At 51.1% G+C, this 19,156-nt stretch overlaps 2 protein-coding genes across 9 annotated transcripts in view; both read right to left on the reverse strand.

Annotated features, from left to right (window-relative positions):
• The window catches only part of myo9b (myosin IXB), a 126,839-nt gene extending 122,444 nt beyond the window's left edge, over positions 1-4,395 (reverse strand). For 3 of the 7 annotated variants that reach the window (XM_033047084.1, XM_033047079.1, XM_033047083.1), the window contains exon 1: positions 3,718-3,886. The gene's annotated coding sequence lies outside the window, so the exon portion shown is untranslated. Of the gene's footprint in view, positions 1-3,489; positions 3,662-3,717; positions 3,887-4,374 lie in introns of those variants that run through there. The other 4 variants (XM_033047085.1, XM_033047086.1, XM_033047082.1 and 1 more) reach the window with 3 other exon arrangements.
• Positions 4,396-7,529: 3,134 nt separating this feature from the next.
• cpamd8 (C3 and PZP like alpha-2-macroglobulin domain containing 8) overlaps positions 7,530-19,156 on the reverse strand; it is a 137,927-nt gene continuing 126,300 nt past the window's right edge. For both annotated transcript variants that reach the window (XM_033047088.1, XM_033047087.1), the window contains 3 exons: positions 18,475-18,546; positions 9,105-9,285; positions 7,530-8,635 (listed from right to left, as the gene is read on the reverse strand). In XM_033047088.1, the coding sequence (XP_032902979.1) occupies position 8,635; positions 9,105-9,285; positions 18,475-18,546 (254 nt within the window). In that variant the 3' untranslated portion in view covers positions 7,530-8,634. The remainder of the gene's footprint in view (positions 8,636-9,104; positions 9,286-18,474; positions 18,547-19,156) is intronic.

Below are 19,156 nucleotides of genomic sequence, written 5' to 3' on the forward strand. Positions count from 1 at the left end.
GACTTGGCCTCCACAGCCGTCTGTGGCAAAGAATTCCACAGATTCACCGCCCTCTGACTAAAGAAATTCCTCCTCGTCTCCTTCCTAAAAGAACGTCCTTTAATTCTGAGGCTCTGACCTCTAGTCCTAGACTCGCCCACTAGTGGAAACATCCTCTCCACATCCACTCTATCCAAGCCTTTCACTATTCTGTACGTTTCAATTAGGTCCCCTCCCCCCCCCCCCCCTCATTCTTCTAATCTCCAGCGAGTACAGGCCATTCTGTACTATTAAACGCTCATCATATACTAACCCACTCATTCCTGCGATCTTTATTGTAAACCTCCTCTGGGCCCTCTCCAGAGCCGGCACATCCTTCCTCAGATATGGGGCCCAAAATTACTCACAATGCTCCAAATGAGGCCTGACCAGATGGTGCCTTACAGAGCCTCAGCATGTAGAAGGGTCTCGACCCGAAACGTCACCCTTCCCTTCTCTCCAGAGATGCTGCCTGTCCTGCTGAGTTACTCCAGCGTTTTGTGTCGACCTCAGCATTACATCCCTGTCTTTGTTTTCGAACCCTCTCTCGAAATAAACACGAGCATTTCTCTCAAATCTCTCTCAATATGTTTCTATTTTCTCAAGATAAAATGTCACCATATGACTTGCCTCCCTAATTGCTCACTATGTGACAAAATGCAGTTCCACACAGCTACAAAACGATATTAGTCACTAAATGCTGGAGTAACTCAGCGGGTCAGGGTAGGGCAGCATCTCCAGAGAGAAAGAATGGGTGACGTTTCGGATCGAGACCCTTCTTCAGGCTAACAGTTCTCCATGAAGCGACACTGAGATGCCCCATAACACAACTTCCTTGTTTTTCAGCATTTAACAAAAAACATCTATTTCTATTTCTTCACCAGTCAGACGCTGAGGGGAGTAGACAGGGTAGACAGTCAGAATCTTTTTTTTTTTTTTTTTTTAACGTTGGGATCGACAGATTCTCGAATAGTACGGGTGTCAAGGGTTACGGGGAGAAGGCAGGAGAATGGGGTAGGGAGGGAAGGATAAATCGGCCGCGATTCAACGGCGGAATAGACGCAATGGGCCGAATGGCCTCATTCTGCTCCTATGACTTGTATGATCTTATTTTAATGACTAGTGGGCTTAGCTTTAAGGTGAGTGGGGCTAAATCTAAAGGAGGTGTGTGGGGAAAGTTACATTTTTACAGAGTGGCAAGTACCTGGAACGTGATGCCAAGTTCATATGGTCATGTGATAGGAACAGAATTAGGCCATTCTGCCCATCAAGTCCACTCCGTCATTCAATCATGGCTGATCTATCTCTCCTTCCCAACCCCTTTCTCCTGCCTTCTCCCCCCAAACCCGACACCCATACTAATCAAGAATCTATCTATCTCTGCCTTAAAAGTATCCATCGACTTGGCCTCCACAGCCGTCTGTGGCAAAGAATTCCACAGATTCACCGCCCTCTGACACGAAATTCCTTCTCAAGTCCTTCCTAAAGGAACGTCCTTGAATTCTGAGGCTATGACCACTCGTCCTGGACTCTCCCACTAGTGGAATCAACCTCTCCACATCCACTCCATCCAGGCCTTTCATTATTCGGTATGTTTCAATGAGGCACCCCCTCATCCTTCTAAACTCCAGCGAGTACAGGCCCAGTGCCGTCAGGAACACTCATCATTAGTCAAGGCTGGTGACAGAGTTCTTGAGTCACAGGCCCAGAATCAGGCCACACGGCTAAATAATTACATTGGACAAATAATCAAAGCAGCTAGTGCCAGAAATATTCAGCAGCTTGCCACAGAGGGAGTACAGAGAAGGTTCACCAGACTGATTCCTGGGATGTCAGGACTTTCATATGAAGAAAGACTGGATAGACTCGGCTTGTACTCGCTAGAATTTAGAAGTACAGGAACTTACAAAATTCTTAAGGGGTTGGACAGGCTAGATGCAGGAAGATTGTTCCCGATGTTGGGGAAGTCCAGGACAAGGGGTCACACAGTTTAAGGATAAGGGGGAAATCTTTTAGGACCGAGATGAGAAAAAAAAAATTCACACAGAGTGGTGATTCTGTGGAATTCTCTGCCACAGAAGGTAGTTGAGGCCAGTTCATTGGCTATATTTAAGAGGGAGTTAAATGTGGCCCTTGTGGCTAAAGGGATCAGGGGGTATGGAGAGAAGGCAGGTACAGGATACTGAGTTGGATGATCAGCCATGATCATATTGAATGGCAGTGCAGGCTCGAAGGGCCGAATGGCCTACTCCTGCACCTATTTTCTATGTTTCTAATCAGTGGCCGTGGAGGGAAAACAAAGGGGAGAGAAGGGGGAGGAGGAGAGAGAAGGGAGAAGGGGGAAGGAGGGGAGAGAAGGGGGAAGGAGGGGAGAGAAGGGGGAAGGAGGGGAGAGAAGGGGGGAAGGAGGGAGAGAAGGGGGGGAGGGGAGAGAAGGGGGGGAGGGGAGAGAAGGGGGGGAGGGGAGGGGAGGAGAAGGGGGGGAGGGTGGAGTAGAAGGGGGGGAGGGGAGAGAAGGGGGGGAGAGAAGGGGGGGGGGGGAGAGAGAAGGGGGGGGGGAGAGAAGGGGGGGGGAGAGAAGGGGGGGGGAGAGAGAAGGGGGGGGAGGAGAAGGGGGGAGAGAGAAGGGGGGGGGAGAGAAGGGGGGGGGGGAGAGAAGGGGGGGGAGGGGAGAGAAGGGGGGGAGGGTTAGGGGGAATAAGGGAAGGTGGGTGGGGGGTCGGGAATAAGGGGGTAGTGGGGGGTGGAAAGGGGGTGTGGGATTAACGGGAGTGGGGTAGATTGGTGTAGCGTGGGGAGGGGAGGGGGCCAAAGAGGGAATATCGAGGGTGTGGAAATGAGAAGATAATTGTCCTTCTGAGAAACAGGAAACTCCAAAGAATCTTCAACAACATTTTTCAATTTTTCCAACTGCATTTGCGCTCGTTCACGAATTCTTTTTAGCGGGGGAGGGGGAGGGAAATGTCCCGAATTGTTCCCGGGAATAAATCTTACACGGTGTACACCCCCTCCCTCCCTCCCTCCCTCCCCGTGTAGACACACTATCCCCAGGGGTTGAAAAGTCCAAAACTCGATCCGTTTTTCCTGCCCCCGAAGGCGCCGTTTATTCGGAGGCAGGACAGGCAGACAGCCCCACGGCCGGGTTTCCACCCCCACCCACCCGCTACAAAGCAGACGTATAGTTCTCGGAATGAAGTTGATATCTACAACGGCCTGTGTGGTCGGAAGCGGAGGAGCTGGTAAATGCCCCCACCTTGGATCGGGCGAGGGGGGCGACCGGCTCTAAGACCCCGCGGAGCCGCTGTTTGTTGCAAAGGGGGTGGAATTCGAACGCGGATACATTGTGTCTGTTGCCGGAAACTTGCGGGGAAACTGGCAACAAAAGCGCAACAAACAAGCGAAATGTAACAAAAAGTAACGAGATTCCCCAACGAAAGTTGCAACATTGTGGCAAGGAGCGGAATTCCTCACCGGCCCCGCTGATGCTTCGCTCTTTCCCTCCAGCTCCCGGGGAAACCGCTCCAGCACCGCCCCGCCAACGCCGCTCTCAGCCCGCTTCAGTTTCACACATGCCGCGGCACCGGGGGGGGGGGGGGGGGGTCTCGTTCACTCCGGGTGGTCGCGGTTCAGCCCAATCCCCCCCCCTCCCCTCCCTCCCTTCCCTCCCCCGATCCAGATCCAGCCCTCAGTCTCACTCACCCGCGGCTTCCGGCTCCAGCAACTACACTCAACTCAGCGCTGACCCCTTTTCCTGTCTTGGCTCAGTGCTCGCTCTTTCTCTCTCTCTTTCTTTCTCTCTCTCTCTCTCTCTCTCTCTCTCGCTGCCGGCTTCCGACTCGCACACTCGAATCAGTAGCGCCTTCTGATGGCTGTGAACGGAATCTTCACCCACTCACTCATTCCCCTTTCTCCCTCTCTCTCCCCCTCCTCCTCTCTCTCTCCCTCTCTCTCTCTCTCCCTCTCTCTCTCTCCCTCTCCCTCTCTCCCTCTATCTCTCTCTCCTCCCTTCCTCTCTCCTCCCTCCTCCATCCCTCATCTCTCCTCCTCCCCCCCTCCCTCTATCTCTCTCTCTCTCCCTCTCCCTCTTTCTCGCCCTTGTCCGGAGTTATTGACAATTGTTACGATAACAGCCTCTCTCTTCCCCCATCTCTCTCTTATCCCCCTTTCCTCTTTACCCCCCCCCCCCCCCCTCTCCTCCTCCCTCCTCTTTCGTTCCTCAAACAAGCCACGAAGCCGCCACTCCGACCGGCATCTGCATCTAGTGAATGCTTTGGCTCGCCGTCACATTGAGCGATGATGCCCCAAGTGACCTGGGCGCTGCCTGGGTTAGAGGGTATAAGGAGAGGTTGGACAAACCTGGATTGCTTTCTATGCAGTTGGAGGTTGAAGAGAGAACTGATGGAAATGTCACAAATGATGAGAGGCAGAGAGAGAGAGAGAGAGAGAGAGAGAGAGAGAGAGAGCGAGAGATGGGTCGCCGGTCAGAATGTTTCATCTGTTGCTGCCTCCACACACACACACACCACAGTTAAAGAAACACGTCTGAAATGTTGCCAGGGCTGAAGTGGGTGCCAAACATCTCACAAAACACGAGGACACAAGAGAGCGACCATTCGGCCCTTCCAGCATACTTCCCCTCACGATCCACATGATTCCCATTGAGTTCAGTTTAGTTTACTGTCACGTCGACCGGTGCACAGTGAAAGGCTTGTGTTGTGTGCTAACTCTTCTCAGCGGAAGGACAATCTTGATTATAATCGAGTCGTTTACAGTTTACAGACACACGAGAAGGGAATAACGTTTAGTGCAAGGTAAAGCCTGTAAAGTCTGATCAAGCAGCTAAGGTGAAGTCCAGAAACAATCTCCTCAGTAAGCTTGCAGACCCCTGAGTCTGAGGAAGGGTTTCGGCCCGAAACGTCGCCTATTTCCTTCGCTCCATAGATGCTGCTGCACCCGCTGAGTTTCCCCAGCAATTTTGTGTACCTCCTCAGTAAGCTTGCTGGCTCAAAGTGGGGGGGGGGGGGGGGGGGGGTGGGGGGGGGGGGGGGGGGGGGGGGGGGGGGTGGGGGGGGGGCAGCAGCCCCCACACTGCGCATTTCAGCATTAGCCCTTGTATTTTCTTCAGCCGAATATTGTGCCCCTGTTTGGTCCAGGTCATCCCACACACACCATGTGGACACCCAATTGAACTCAACAATGAGGATCATCACAGGAACAATCCGCTCAACACCACTCCCCTGGCTCCCTGTCCTATACAACATAGCACCTCCACACATCCGGCGAGTAGTCCTCACTCAAAGGATGCTCCAAAAGACCAAAAACTCCCCTCACCTACCAATTCACATGGACATCTTCAACCCACCCACTGCTCGACTTCCATCTAGACCACCAATTTGGAAGAACCCACCACCAACTGATTTCACCATCCAATCAGCTTGGAAAAGGGAATGGGAGTCCAAGGACGTCCCAAATAAACATCTGGTGTCAGACCCCACCCTACCGGTCCCTGGCACCAATCTCCCCAAGGAAGCAGTGGACGACGCTGAATAGATTCAGGACTGGACATGGCCCCTGCTTGGCCAGCCTTCACAAATGGGGCAGCAGCCCAACCCCACAGTGTGCTTGTGGAGAGCAGCAAACAATGCAACACATCATTGAAGCATGCCCTCAACAAAGACTCAAAGGAGGACTTGTCACCCTTCATACAGCAGATCAAGAGGCAACTGCTTGGCTAAAGGACTTTGCATTCGCTAAATAAATAAATAAGGATAGTCCGACGGTCACCAAAGAGGTAGATAGTATTTCAGCTCCGCTCTCTGCTTGTGGTGGGATGATTCGGTTGCCTGATAACAGCTGGGAAGAAACAGCCCCTGAATCTGAAGGTAGACAAAAAATGTTGGAGAAACTCAGCGGGACAGGCAGCGTCTATGGAGAGAAAGAATTGGCGACGTTTCGGGTCGAGACCCTTCTTCAGTCTGACTATTCCTTTCGCTCCATAGATGCTGCCTCACCCGCTGAGTTTCTCCACCATTTTATTGCGTCCACCTTCGATTTTTCCAGCATCTGCAGTTCTTTCTCAAACACTGAATCTGAAGGTGTGAGTTTTCACACTTCTTAACACCCTAATTTGAGGAAGGACATTCTTGCTATTGAGGGAGTGCAGCTTAGGTTTACAAGGTTAATTCCCGGGATGGCGGGACTGTCATATGCTGAGAGAATGGAGCAGCTGGGCTTGTACACTCTGGAGTTTAGAAGGATGAGAGGGTATCTCATTGAAACATATAAGATTGTTAAGGGCTTGGACACACTAGAGGCAGAAAACATGCTCCCGATGTTGGGGGAGTCCAGAACCAGGGGCCACAGTTTAAGAGTGAACTGATCGAAATGTCTATGATTATTAGAGGCAGAGACAAGGTCAGAATTTGTGTTGTTGCAGTTTCCAAACCATGTCAACACACTTCTTCCGATGGATACGAAATGCTGGAGTAACTCAGTGGGTCAGGCAGCATCTCTGGAGAATAGGAATAGGTGACGTTTCGGGTCGAGACCCTTCTTCATTGTGCCCTGCCCGAAGAAGGGTTTAAACCTGAATCGTCACCTATTCCTTCTCTCCAGAGACGCTGCCTGACCCGCAGAGTTACTCCAGCACTTTGTGTCTATCTTCATTGTAAACCAGCATCTGCAGTTCCTTCCTGCGCACTCCCTCCGATGGCTTAGGCTCTTCGTTGATGTAGCAATCTTCAAGGATTGTTAAGGGCTTGGACACGCTAGAGGCAGGAAACATGTTCCCGATGTTGGGGGAGTCCAAAACCAGGGGCCACAGTTTAAGAATAAGGAGTAACCCATTTATAACGGAGATGAGGAAACACTTTTTCTCAAAGAGAGTGGTGAGTCTGTGGAATACTCTGCCTCAGAGGGCGGTGGAGGCAGGTTCTCTGGATGCTTTCAAGAGAGAGCTAGATAGGGCTCTTAAAAATAGTGGAGTCAGGGGATATGGGGAGAAGGCAGGAACAGGGTACTGATTGTGGATGATCAGCCATGATCACATTGAATGGCGGTGCTGGCTCAAAGGGCCGAATGGCCTACTCCTGCACCTATTGTCTATTGACTCTTTGGAGTGTGGGAGGAAACCGGAGCACTCGGAAAAAACCCCCCCCATGCAGGTCACAGGGGGAACGTACAAACTCCGTACAGACAGCGCCTGTAGTCAGGATCGAACCCGGGTCTCTGACGCTGTGCACCAGCTGCTCTACAGCTGTGCCGCCCCTAAACAGTTGGCATCGAGAAAGTGGGCGTGGGACAGATTGTGGGTGAGCTATGATGTGGTGATTAGTGGTTGATTAGTACCAGTGCATGGGGTAACGGGGAGAAGGCGGGGTTGAGAGGGAAAGACTGATCAGCCATGATTGAAATGGCAGAGTAGACTTGATGGGCCGAACGGCCTAATTCTGCTCCTAGAACCCGCGAGCACGGTGCGAAGCGTGAATCACGAGTCAGAATGAACGATAATCGATTTTGGAAGATTGTCACTTTTATTCTTGGAAAGTCCACATCACCGCCTGCGCTGTTCCGCGCCGTGCCGCGCCCCCTCCGCTGCCGCCAAACCCCTCGGCCCTCACACGCACGATTCAGCCCGCAGCACCGCCGTGCGGGAGTCCCCCCCACCTCACCCCCCCACAGCCCCATTCTGAGGTAGCACCCAGTAACCCGAACAGTGAGATGGGATGGAACCTCCAGTCGTGATTCGCACGGAGGTCGGGGGCAACTGGGAGAGGAGGCAGGAGGACGGGGTCGGGAGGGAAAGATGGATCATCCGTGATTGAATGGCGGAGTAGATGGGCCGAATGGCCTGATGCTGCTCCTATAACCTATTAGGGAGTGAAGATGGGGTAGGCTCTGGGGACTGAGGTGGCTGTAAATGAGGGGAAGGGGTGGTGGGTTGGTCAACAGTCTGACCTCTTCATACCTGGACATGACCTCTGGATGATTCCATGGGATACAGGAGTGGACAGACCCAAACAAGCTGGAGTAACTCAGCGGGTCAGGCAGCATCTCTTGGAGAGAAGGAAGGGGGTGACGTTTCGGGTCGAGACCCTTCTTCAGTCCCTTTTCCGAGGGTGGGGGGGGGGGGGGGGGGGTGAAGGTTGTTGGGAAGAAGTGAGGAGGTGAGAATGGAGAGAAAGGGAAGGGAGAACTCTTGCTAGCCCCTTCCCCCTTCCCCTCTCCGCTGAAGGCCGCAAACCTCCTCTGCCCGAGGAGAGAGAGAAATCGTAAACAATTAAAAAAAACTTAAATAAGGAAAGTTGGGAATTTGACCGACCGAGCTCCATAAAGGAGAGCCACAGAAGAAGATTTAACTAAAAACACAAATATAAATATCACAGAAGTGAAGAACGGAACACATAATTACAAAATATAAATACCAGGTTCCACTAACGTGCCTTGGTGGTTATAAGACAATACTAAAGGGTAGATATATCTAGTCTATGTAATAGTTGGATGTGGATATATTGTGCTGTCGACAGCAACAGTGCTTGGTCTTTGGAACGTAGAAACACACACATGTACAGGTTGATGTTCTCTCACTCATCCTCCTCCCGTGGCTGGGATCCATATTCTGGTGGGGAGAAAACAGAATGTCGTTTATCAGCTTATAGACAATAGACAATAGGTGCAGGAGTAGGCCATTCGGCCCTTCCAGCCAGCACCACCATTCAATGTGATCATGGCTGATCATCCCCAATCAGTACCCCGTTCCTGCCTTCTCCCCATATCCCCTGACTCCGCTATTTTTAAGAGCCCTATCTAGCTCTCTCTTGAAAGTATCCAGAGAACCCGCCTCCACCGCCCTCTGAGGCAGAGAATTCCACAGACTCACCACTCTCTGTGTGAAAAGGTGTTTCCTCATCTCCGTTCTAAATGGCTTACCCCTTATTCTTAAACTGTGGGCCCTGGTTCTGGACTCCCCCAACATCGGGATCATGTTTCCTGCCTCTAGCGTGTCCAAGCCCTTAACAATCCTTGATGGGCTGAATGGCCTAATTCTGCTTCTATCACCCCGCACGCGTCTGTTTGCCGGTGGTTACCATTCACTCTTCACTGGCGCCCTCGTCTGTTCTCCCTCCGCTCCCCGGCTCGTTCTCTCCATCTGGTCGTCGTTCATCTCGAATGTGTCGTCTACCTCGGTCTCAAACATCTCCGGGTCGTACTCGTAGCTCGTTCCGTAGGAGTAGTAGGAGAGCTCTGCTTGGGCCGCTGTGACATCGTCTGTGACAGGGATGGGGTGGGATTAGAGGGGGGGGGGGAATGGGGGGGGGGGGGAGGAGAAGCATGATGGAGAGAGGAGGAGGAGAGAGGAAAAGGGAGGACAAATAAAGATGATGAGCGGCAGAGAACGAGGGAGAGGGACAGAAATGGATTGTGAAAGTGTAGAGTGAGGAAGGTAGGCGGGGAGAGGGTGTTTGAGACAGAATACGAACGTCACAGAGACCAAGGGGAGAAAGATGGAACAGGGGAACCAGGAGGAAGAGAGAAAGGGAGTGATGGAACAATAGTAGAAGATTATGTTGGAGGTTTGGAACAGGTCAACACAATAGATCATTAATAATGTGACTAACTTATTTAAAAAAAACAAAACATATTCAGTGTGGAAACAGGCCCTTCGGCCCACCGAGTTTGTGCCAACCAGCGATCACAGGTAAACTGCTATCCTGCACTCTGCAGCAGCCAATTTGCTAACATATCGTTCATTCATTTGCCCCATGTATCTGTCCTAGCTTATTGTGGCTTCTGACAAACCTGGACGTCTTTGGAATGTGGGAAGAAACCAGAGCACCCGAAGAAAACCCACATGGTCATAGGGAGAACGTGCAAACTCTGTACAGACAGCACCCGTAGTCGGGATCGAACCCGTGTGTCTGGAGCTGTGAGGCAGCGACTGTACCACTGTGTCACCGTACTGCACACCTTCTATTTATTCATAGCAAAAGGATTTGAGTATAGGAGCAGGGAGGTTCTACTGCAGTTGTACAGGGTCTTGGTGAGACCACACCTGGAGTATTGCGTACAGTTTTGGTCTCCTGATCTGAGGAAATACATTCTTGCCATAGAGGGAGTACAGAGAAGGTTCACCAGACTGATTCCTGGGATGTCAGGACTTTCATTTGAAGAAAGACTGGATAGACTCGGCTTGTACTCGCTAGAATTTAGAAGATTGAGGGGGGATCTTATAGAAACTTACAACATTCTTAAGGGGTTGGACAGGCTAGATGCAGGAAGATTGTTTCCTATGTTGGGGAAGTCCAGAACAAGGGGTCACAGTTTAAGGATAAGGGGGAAATCTTTTAGGACCGAGATGAGAAAAACATTTTTCACACCGAGAGTGGTGAATCTCTGAAACTCTCTGCCACAGAAGTAGTTGAGGCCAGTTCGTTGGCTATATTTAAGAGGGAGTTAGATGTGGCCCTTGTGGCTAAAGGAATCAGGGGGTATGGAGAGAAGGCAGGTACAGGATACTGAGTTGGATGATCAGCCATGATCATATCGAATGGCGGTGCAGGCTCGAAGGGCCGAATGGCCTACTCCTGCACCTATTTTCTATGTTTCTATGTTTTCTAAAAACATTTTGTTCAATATATTTAGGGCTTTCATTTTTAGTTTAGTTCAACTGCACTTTCTTTTTTTTTTTTTTTTAAATGAGTGTTTGCCATTTTGATTTATTTTTGGTACCAAAATTGTTGTTGAAGAAATGCACCAACTACTCGTCTCCATAGAGTACAGATCATTTGAAATTGATAGTAATAATTACAGACTATTTCTTTAATTATTGTTTTTGACAAGTTTCCTTTCACATAACCATGGGCACTTTCTATATCCCATTCCCACACCACCCTCTCTGTCCTGGGCCTCCTCGATTGCCAGTGTGAGACCACTCGCACAAACAGGAGGAGCAGCCCCTTATTTTCCACTTGGGTAGCTTACAACGCCACACTATGAACACTGTCGGACACAAACTCTCGATCTTTGGTATAAACCAGCATATGCAGTTTGGACTATCGACATACAGCGCAGAAAAAGGCCTTACAGTCCGCGCCAACCAGCATTCACCCCCACGCTATCCTACACACTAGGGGCCAAAGCTAGTTAACGTACAAACCTGTACATCATTGGAATGTGGGGGGGAAACCTGAGCCCCCAGAGAAAAGCCACACGGTCACAGGGAGAACGTGCAAACTCCATACTGGCAACACCCGTAGACAGGATCGAACCTGGGTCTCTGGCGCTGTAATGCCGCCGCAATGGACAGCAACATAGAAATAAATACAGGAGTACGCCAGTCAGCTCCACTATTGCACAAGATCAAGGCTGATCTCCCTCACCGCACACAATCTTCACAGCTAGATCCCTTGAAATCCTATAGTCTAAACACTCCCTTTAGAATCCAATCAGTGACTGAAACTTCACCGTCCTCTGGGGAAGATAATTCCAAAGGTTCACCACCTTTGAGTGAGTACATTTCTCCTCATTCAACCTTGAGGACCAGCAACTATTTAGGGATTGTGTCCTCTAGTTCCAGCCTCCACATTGGCAAACCTTCGAAGAATTCTGAACATTTCAATGTTTATTTCACTGCATGGTGAGATGCAGCGTGGAAACAGGCCCTTCGGCCCACCGAGCCCACGCCGACCAACGATCACCTCACCTTGTACACAAACACTAGGTATGGGCAACGAGATCTTTCACATGAGGGACTCACCATTCCCTGAACCTGTTTGGGGTATTTTCACTGCACTCCCTCTACAGTCACAGAGTGATACAGCGTGGAAACAGGCCCTTCGGCCCAACTTGCCCATACCAGCCAACATGTCCCAGCTACACTTAGTCCCACCTGCCCGCGTTTGGTCCATATCCCTCCAAACCTATCCATGTACCGTGTCCAATTGTTTCTTACATGTTGGGATAGTCCCAGCCTCAACTACCTCCTCTGTCAGCTTGTTCCATACACCCACCACCCATTGTGTAAGGATGTAATTAAGTTGGGTAGCTCCTTATTAACCAGCACAGACTCAATGAGATGAATGTGCCATAACTTTACCATGTCTCATCACACCACTAACCATAGAATCATTCCAGCACAGAAACAGGCCCTTCGGCCCGTTTCACCCATGCCAACCAAGATGCCCCAATCTAGCCAGTCCCATTTGTCTGTGTTCAGTTTAGTTTAGAGATACAGCACGGAAGGAGACCCTTCGGCCCACTGAGTCCACACTTACCAGCGATCAGTTAATTGGCTTCTGTAAATTGTCCCCAGCGTGTAGGAGTTACAGAAGCCATTTGACTTACAAGCCTGCACGTCTTTGGGAAGTGGGAAGAAACCGGAGCACCAGGGAAATCCCACACAGTGACAGGAGAGGGTGCAAACTCTGTACAGACAGCACCCGGGGACAGGATCGAACCAGAGTCTCTGGAGCTGCGCCACCACGCTGCCCCATAGTGATAGTTAATACTGAGAATACATCAGTAAAAGCATTATCTCAGTGACTCAGCGGGACAGGCAGCATCTCTGGAGGGAAGGAATGGGTGACGTTTCAGGTCGAGACCCTTCTTTGTCTGAAGAAGGATTTTGACCCGAAACGTCGCCCATTCCTTCTCTCAAGAGGTGCTGCTGCCTGTCATAGAAAATAGATACATAGATATAGATACATAGAAAATAGGTGCAGGAGTAGGCCATTCGGCCCTTCGAGCCTGCACCACCATTCAATCTGATCATCCAACTCAGTATCCCGTACCTGCCTTCTCTCCATACCCCCTGATCCCTTTAGCCACAAGGGCCACATCTAACTCCCTCTTAAATATAGCCAATGAACTGGCCTCAACTACCTTCTGTGGCAGAGAGTTCCACAGATTCACCACTCTCTGTGTGAAAAATGTTTTTCTCATCTCGGTCCTAAAAGATTTCCCCCTTATCCTTAAACTGTGACCCCTTGTTCTGGACTTCCCCAACATCGGGAACAATCTTCCTGCATCTAGCCTGTCCAACCCCTTAAGAATTTTGTAAGTTTCTATAAGATCCCCCCTCAATCTCCTAAATTCTAGCGCATACAAGCCGAGTCTATCCAGTCGTTCTTCATATGAAAGTCCTGACATCCCAGGAATCAGTCTGGTGAACCTTCTCTGTACTCCCTCTATGGCAAGAATGTCTTTCCTCAGATTAGGAGACCAAAACTGTAGGCCATTCGGCCCTTCGAGCCAGCACCGCCATTCATTGTGGTCCCGCTGCCTGTCCAGCTTTTTGTGTCTATCTTCGTTTTAAACCATCCTGTGCTGTTCCTTCCTACTCTGTTTTGCATCAACAGGTTGGGTTGTTGTGTAGCTGCAGTGTGTGGCTCTGACCACCAGGAGGTGACAGCGCTCCAGGTTGGGGAGGATTTTCCTTCCATAGTTTCAGTGGAAAGCTGGTGCGGGGACAGAATGGGAATGGGAATGCCAGCCTCGTGGAGCTCTGAGCAAATAACACATCCGTCTACATCCGAGACTCCCCCGTACAAAATGCACTTTATTTTCTGAACTTTCTGTCCCGCACATTAGTGCAAACATTTTCAACGCATCGATATAAATCTCAAGCAGGGAATGTTTTAAAACAAGGAGCTAGTATTCCGATGGCCCCAAATCAATGATGCAGCTTGTGCCAAGGTGGTTAATTGCGCATTGGGCATCACTGCTCCTCAGGGCGGCACGGTGGCGCAGCGCCAGAGACCCGGGTTCAATCCTGACTACGGGTGCTGTCTGTACGGAGTTTGCACGTTCTCCCCATGACTGTGTGGGTTATCTCTGGGTGCTCCGGTTTCCTCCCACACTCCAAAGACGTGCAGGTTTGTAGGTTAATGTGCTTCTGTAAATTGTCCCTGGTGTGTAGGATAGAACTAGTGTACGCTGATGTGTAGGAAGGAACTGCAGATGCTGGTTTACACCAAAGATAGACACAAAATGCTGGAGTAACTCAGCGGGACAGGCAGCATCTCTGGATAGAAGGAATGGGTGATGTTTCGGGTCGAGTCGACCCATTCCTCTCTATCCAGAGATCCTTGTATACGTTGATCGCTGGTCGGCACGGACTCAGTGGGCCGAAGGGCCTGTTTCCGCCTTGTATATCTAAAACGTCCCTGGGCTAGGGTAAAAAGGAACATTGGCCATAAGACCCACAGATGGAGGAGGCCATTCAGCCCATCATATCTGCTGCTTGATTCTATCGGATTGCAGCTGATCGGGAACCCATTCACCACCTTTGTTCCAGATCTTTCGATCAAACCTCCAGTTTATCTCAGGCCAGAAGCTGCCTTCTCATAGAAAGTTCCAGATTTCCACCACTCTGAAGATGTGCTTCCTGATTTCACTCTTAAAAAAAAAATAAAGACCTGGCTCTGACTTTAGGGTGACCGGGGAAATTTTAATTTGTGCATCACATCAAAGTGGCGATTAGATCACCCATCCAAACGTGGAGAGAGTCAGGCAACTTGGTCTTGCAATTTAACTCACTCATCCCCAGGATATTCTGCACAGTCTGGCACCCCTCCCTCCCCATCCCACAACACTTCCCCGAGTCAGAGGCTCACAGACCCTCCGGGAGGTGGGGGCGGGAAGTGTGAGCACAGTTCCACTCCATTGAGGAGGAACCTCCCCAGTCTAGATTCCCTTCTAGCCCATCACTTAGTCATAGAGTCATAGAGCTGGAAACAGGCCCTTCGGCCCAACTTGTCCACACCGGCCAACATGTCCCATCTACACCTGTCCCACCTGCCTGTGTTTGGCCCACATCACTCTAAACCTGTCCTATCCATGTACATGTCTAAATGTTTCTTAAACATTGTGCTAATTCCTGCCTCGACCACCTCATCTGGCAGCTCGTTCCATGCACTCGCCACTCTTTGCGTGAAAAAGTTACCCCTCAGTTTCCTTTTTAATTTCACCCCCCCCCCTCAACTTAAACGTATGTCCTCTGGTTCTCGATTCTCCTACTCTGGGCAAGAGACTCGGTGCGTTTACCCGATCTATTCCTCTCATGATTTTGTTCATCGTTGTTGAAAACATTAGCGACGCAGTGGTGCTGGTTTCCAATGGTGACGGACGGAGCACACGTCTCTGTCCTCCAGTTCCTGCGGACTTCCGCCGCTGGAAGTACAGGGTTTTGGTGTGTGTGCTTCATCATCATTCCTTACAACGCCAGGTACGACAGTGATCGCAACTTCTTCTGAAGTGTGGATGGCCGTTAGTGTGTATGTTCGCTAGAAGCTCATCTGCCCTTTGACAGGGTCTTGTTTTTGTTCCATAGCCCCCTCCTCACCTTGCAAACCGGGTGGGGGAGACGGTTTAGTCGCTGACTATCCGACCATGGAGCAGATAGCACGGGATTACATGGTACCCGTGGCGGTGGGAACTCGACAAGGTGATTTTGTGCACCTCTATAAGATCACCTCTCATCATCCTGCGCTCCAAAGAATAAAGTCCTAGCCTGCTCAACCCCTCGCTGTAGTTCAGGCCCTCGAGTCTAACAGTGGCTTTGCATCCTATTTATTACAGGCCCACTTGCTGACAGTGACCCATGTGGACAGCCTCGTAAATCTCTTTGGAGACACAAAAGATCGCAGATGCTCCCAGCAGCTCAGCACTCTCCACCATCCTGCGACCCAAACAGCCCTTCCCGCTGAGGCAGAGATTCACGCCGGGCGGCACGGTGGCGCAGTGGTAGAGTTGCTCCCCGGCTGCCCCAGGGAGCCGGGTTCGATCCTGACGACGGGCGCTGTCCGGGCGTTCTCCCCGTGACCCGTGTGGGTTTTCCCCCGGATGCTCCGGTTTCCCCCCACACTCCAAAAGACATGCAGGTTTGTAGGTTAATGGGCTTCTGGAAATTGTCCCTGGTGTGCGTGGGATGGTATTCGTGTGCGGGGATCGCTGGTCGGTGCGGACTCGGTGGGTTGTTCCTGCGCTCTAGCTCGAAACTAAACTGAATTAAATAAACACTTGATTCCAGAGCTGGGCTCACACATTTACCGCATGATCAAAGGAACTTGGAGAATGCCTTTGCCTGCATGTGCCAATCTGCAAAGCTCTTATTAAACTTCAGAGTTTTGACTCTTGGGCTGAGTCTGATTTTTAGCTGCGGTGTAATCAGCCACAAATTAAAACACATGAAGAGGGACGAAGCTGTATATTAGCAGTCACTTCCTTTTCACCTGCCCAAAACTAAACTCCCCAGCAGCGTTAAATTGGCAGGGATGTGTTGAAAGAATGTCTGTGTCTGACATGTGTGGGTGTAGGTGGATTAGGCAGAGAGGGAGGAAGGAGGCAGAGAATAGGCAAGGCTGCTGCAGGCTGCACCACCCAGGCACGGAGTCATGGCCTTCAGCTCATGTACGCAGCGTGATCCGGGCCGCGCGAGCACAGCTGGATCTGGAATCTGGTGCGCACACAGCTGTATCTGGGGTGCATGCACAGCTGTATCTGGGGTGCATGCACAGCTGTATCTGGGGTGCATGCACAGCTGGATACGGGGCGCATGCACAGCTGTATCTGGGATGCATGCACAGCTGTATCTGGGGTGCATGCACAGCTGTATCTGGGGTGCATGCACAGCTGGATACGGGGCGCATGCACAGCTGTATCTGGGGTACATGCACAGCTGTATCTGGGGTGCATGCACAGCTGTATCTGGGGTGCATGCACAGCTGGATACGGAGCGCATGTACAGCTGTATCTGGAACCCTGCGCACAACCGCACCCCTGGGCGCACACAGCTGGAAATGGACCTTCCCCACATGCAGCTGGATCTGGGCCGCGTGCGCGCACAGCTGGATCTTGAACTCCCTCCCCCCCCACTAGACCTCCTCCACTGTCAGGGTGAGGCCCAACACAAATTGGAGGAACCGCACCTCATATTTGGGCAGCTTACACCCCAACAGTATGGACGTCCAGTATGGACGTCGACTTCCCGAACCTCAAGGAACCCTTACATCCCCTCTCTCTCTCTCCATCACTCCCCCACCCTAGTCATGGTACCAGTTTCACTGTTTGTATCCACTCGTTATCACCTTCTCCACAGCCAACAATGGACCATTGTGGGCTCCACCTTTCCTTGATCATCGCTGCTGGCTTTGATTTGTTCTTTCAAATCCCTTTCATTCATTTGTTCTTTGCACCTCTTCACCCCTCCAGTTTCCGTCTCCCCCGACTCTCAGTCTGAAGAAGTGTCCTGAGCTGAAACGTCGCCTATTCCTTCTCTCCAGAGATGCTGCCTGAACCGCTGAGTAACTCCAGCACTTTGTGCCTATCTTCGTTGCTCCGTGGTGCCGCCTGCTGGCGGGTGCCGGGACCTGCATCGCCCGCTGCTCCCATTACAGACAGCGTGTGTGAGGTAGCCAGCTAGTGCCAGCCCTTTAACATGAGCCCTGTTTCCCAGCCTCTCACCACGGCCCTGCACGTACACCTCCTATCTATTCATTTCTTGTTCTGGTAAAGTTCACTAAACCTCCCCTCCAGGCTCCAGCTCACAACAACTAGGAAATCTTTACTCCTTCCCCCACCCTGTGTGTCTCCCATGGATTTCCTTCAATGCATCCACAGTCACTGCCCCTCCAGCCAGCGTGAACCGTTTCCCCTCAGGGCTCCACTGTAAACCTTCAGATTCGGAACAGCTCTATTAAATCTCCCATCTCCCTTGTGAGGAGAATATTCCCACTGCGTTCAGCCTGCTTCGTGCATTCCAAGATTTGGGAGCTGTTGATGTGGTTTGTGGTTTTTGACATTGTCTGCAAGGAAACTTATCCCCAAGCCTCGATCGAGGATGTCGGAGCCGGTCCCACCAAGAGCCCAGGGAACAGCCGACCCGATGGAGCAAAGCACAAAGTGCCGGAGGAACTCAGCGGGTCAGGCAGCATCTGTGGAGGGAATGGACAGGCGACGTTTTGGCTCGGGACCCTTCTTCAGACAACTGCATTGTTCCTTGTGTCCAAGATTCCGGCATCTGCAGTTCCTTGTCTAGCCCATTTCCATCTGGGTCGACTTGGTGTCGCAGCGGGTAGAGCTGCTGCCTCACAGCGCCGGAGACCCAGCTCCAATCCTGACTACAGGTGCTATCTGTACGGAGTTTGCACGTTCACCCTGTGACCACGTGGGTTTTCTCCGGGTGCTCCGATTTCCTCCCACATTCCAAAGATGTGCAGGTTTATAGGGTAAATGGCTTCGGTAAGAATTGTAAATTGTCCCTAGTGTGTAGGGTAGTGTTAGTGTACGGGGATTGTTGGTTGGCATGGACTTGGTGGGCTGAAGGGCCTGTGTCCACGCTGTATCTCTAAACTAAACTAAACTCGACAGACTTTAGTTGCCTGCCTCACTGAGTTACTCCAGCACTTTGTCTTTTCCTCAAACATCCAGCATCTGCAGCTCCTTATGTCTCTGGCCTACCTGACTGGTTGTGTTCCGTCTGGCCTGGCTCCACCGGTGACGTCACAGGCTCTATCTCTTCAGCGGCTGCTCCTGCTCCAGAGAGAAGGCAGAATCAGTGACCAGAACTCACCCGGCTACAGTCACAGAGTGATACAGCTTGGAAACAGGCCCTTCAGCCCATCCTGCCCAACATGTCCCATCTACCCTAGTCCCGCCTGCCTGCATTTGGCCCGTATCCCTCTAAACCTGTCCTATCCTTGTACCTGCCTCAATGTTTCTTGAATGTTGCGGTCATCCCTGCCATAAGGGCCTGTCCCACTGTACGAGTTCATTCAAGAGCTCTCCCGAGTTTAAAAAAAAATCAAACTCGTGGTAAGCACGTAGAATGTACGTAGCGGGTACGTCGGAGCTCGGGGACGTTTCTTAGCGGCTTGTAACGCCAACGCTGGTACTCGGGAAACGCGGTAAGCTCGTGAAGACTCATGAAGATTTTTCGACATATTGAAAAATGTCCACGAGAGCCCTGAGTACCTTTGAGCGGCCATTACCGTAATTCTCCGAATTCGAATCAGGGGAAACTCAGGAGAACTCTTGAATTAGCTCGTAGTGGGACAGGCCCTTTAACTACCTCCCCCGGCAGCTTGTTCCATACACCCACCACCCTTTGTGTGAAAAAATGTCACCCCTCAGATTCCTATTA

The sequence above is a fragment of the Amblyraja radiata genome, chromosome 29, assembly GCF_010909765.2.
Source record: "Amblyraja radiata isolate CabotCenter1 chromosome 29, sAmbRad1.1.pri, whole genome shotgun sequence".
NCBI classification, from domain to species: Eukaryota; Metazoa; Chordata; class Chondrichthyes; order Rajiformes; family Rajidae; genus Amblyraja; species Amblyraja radiata.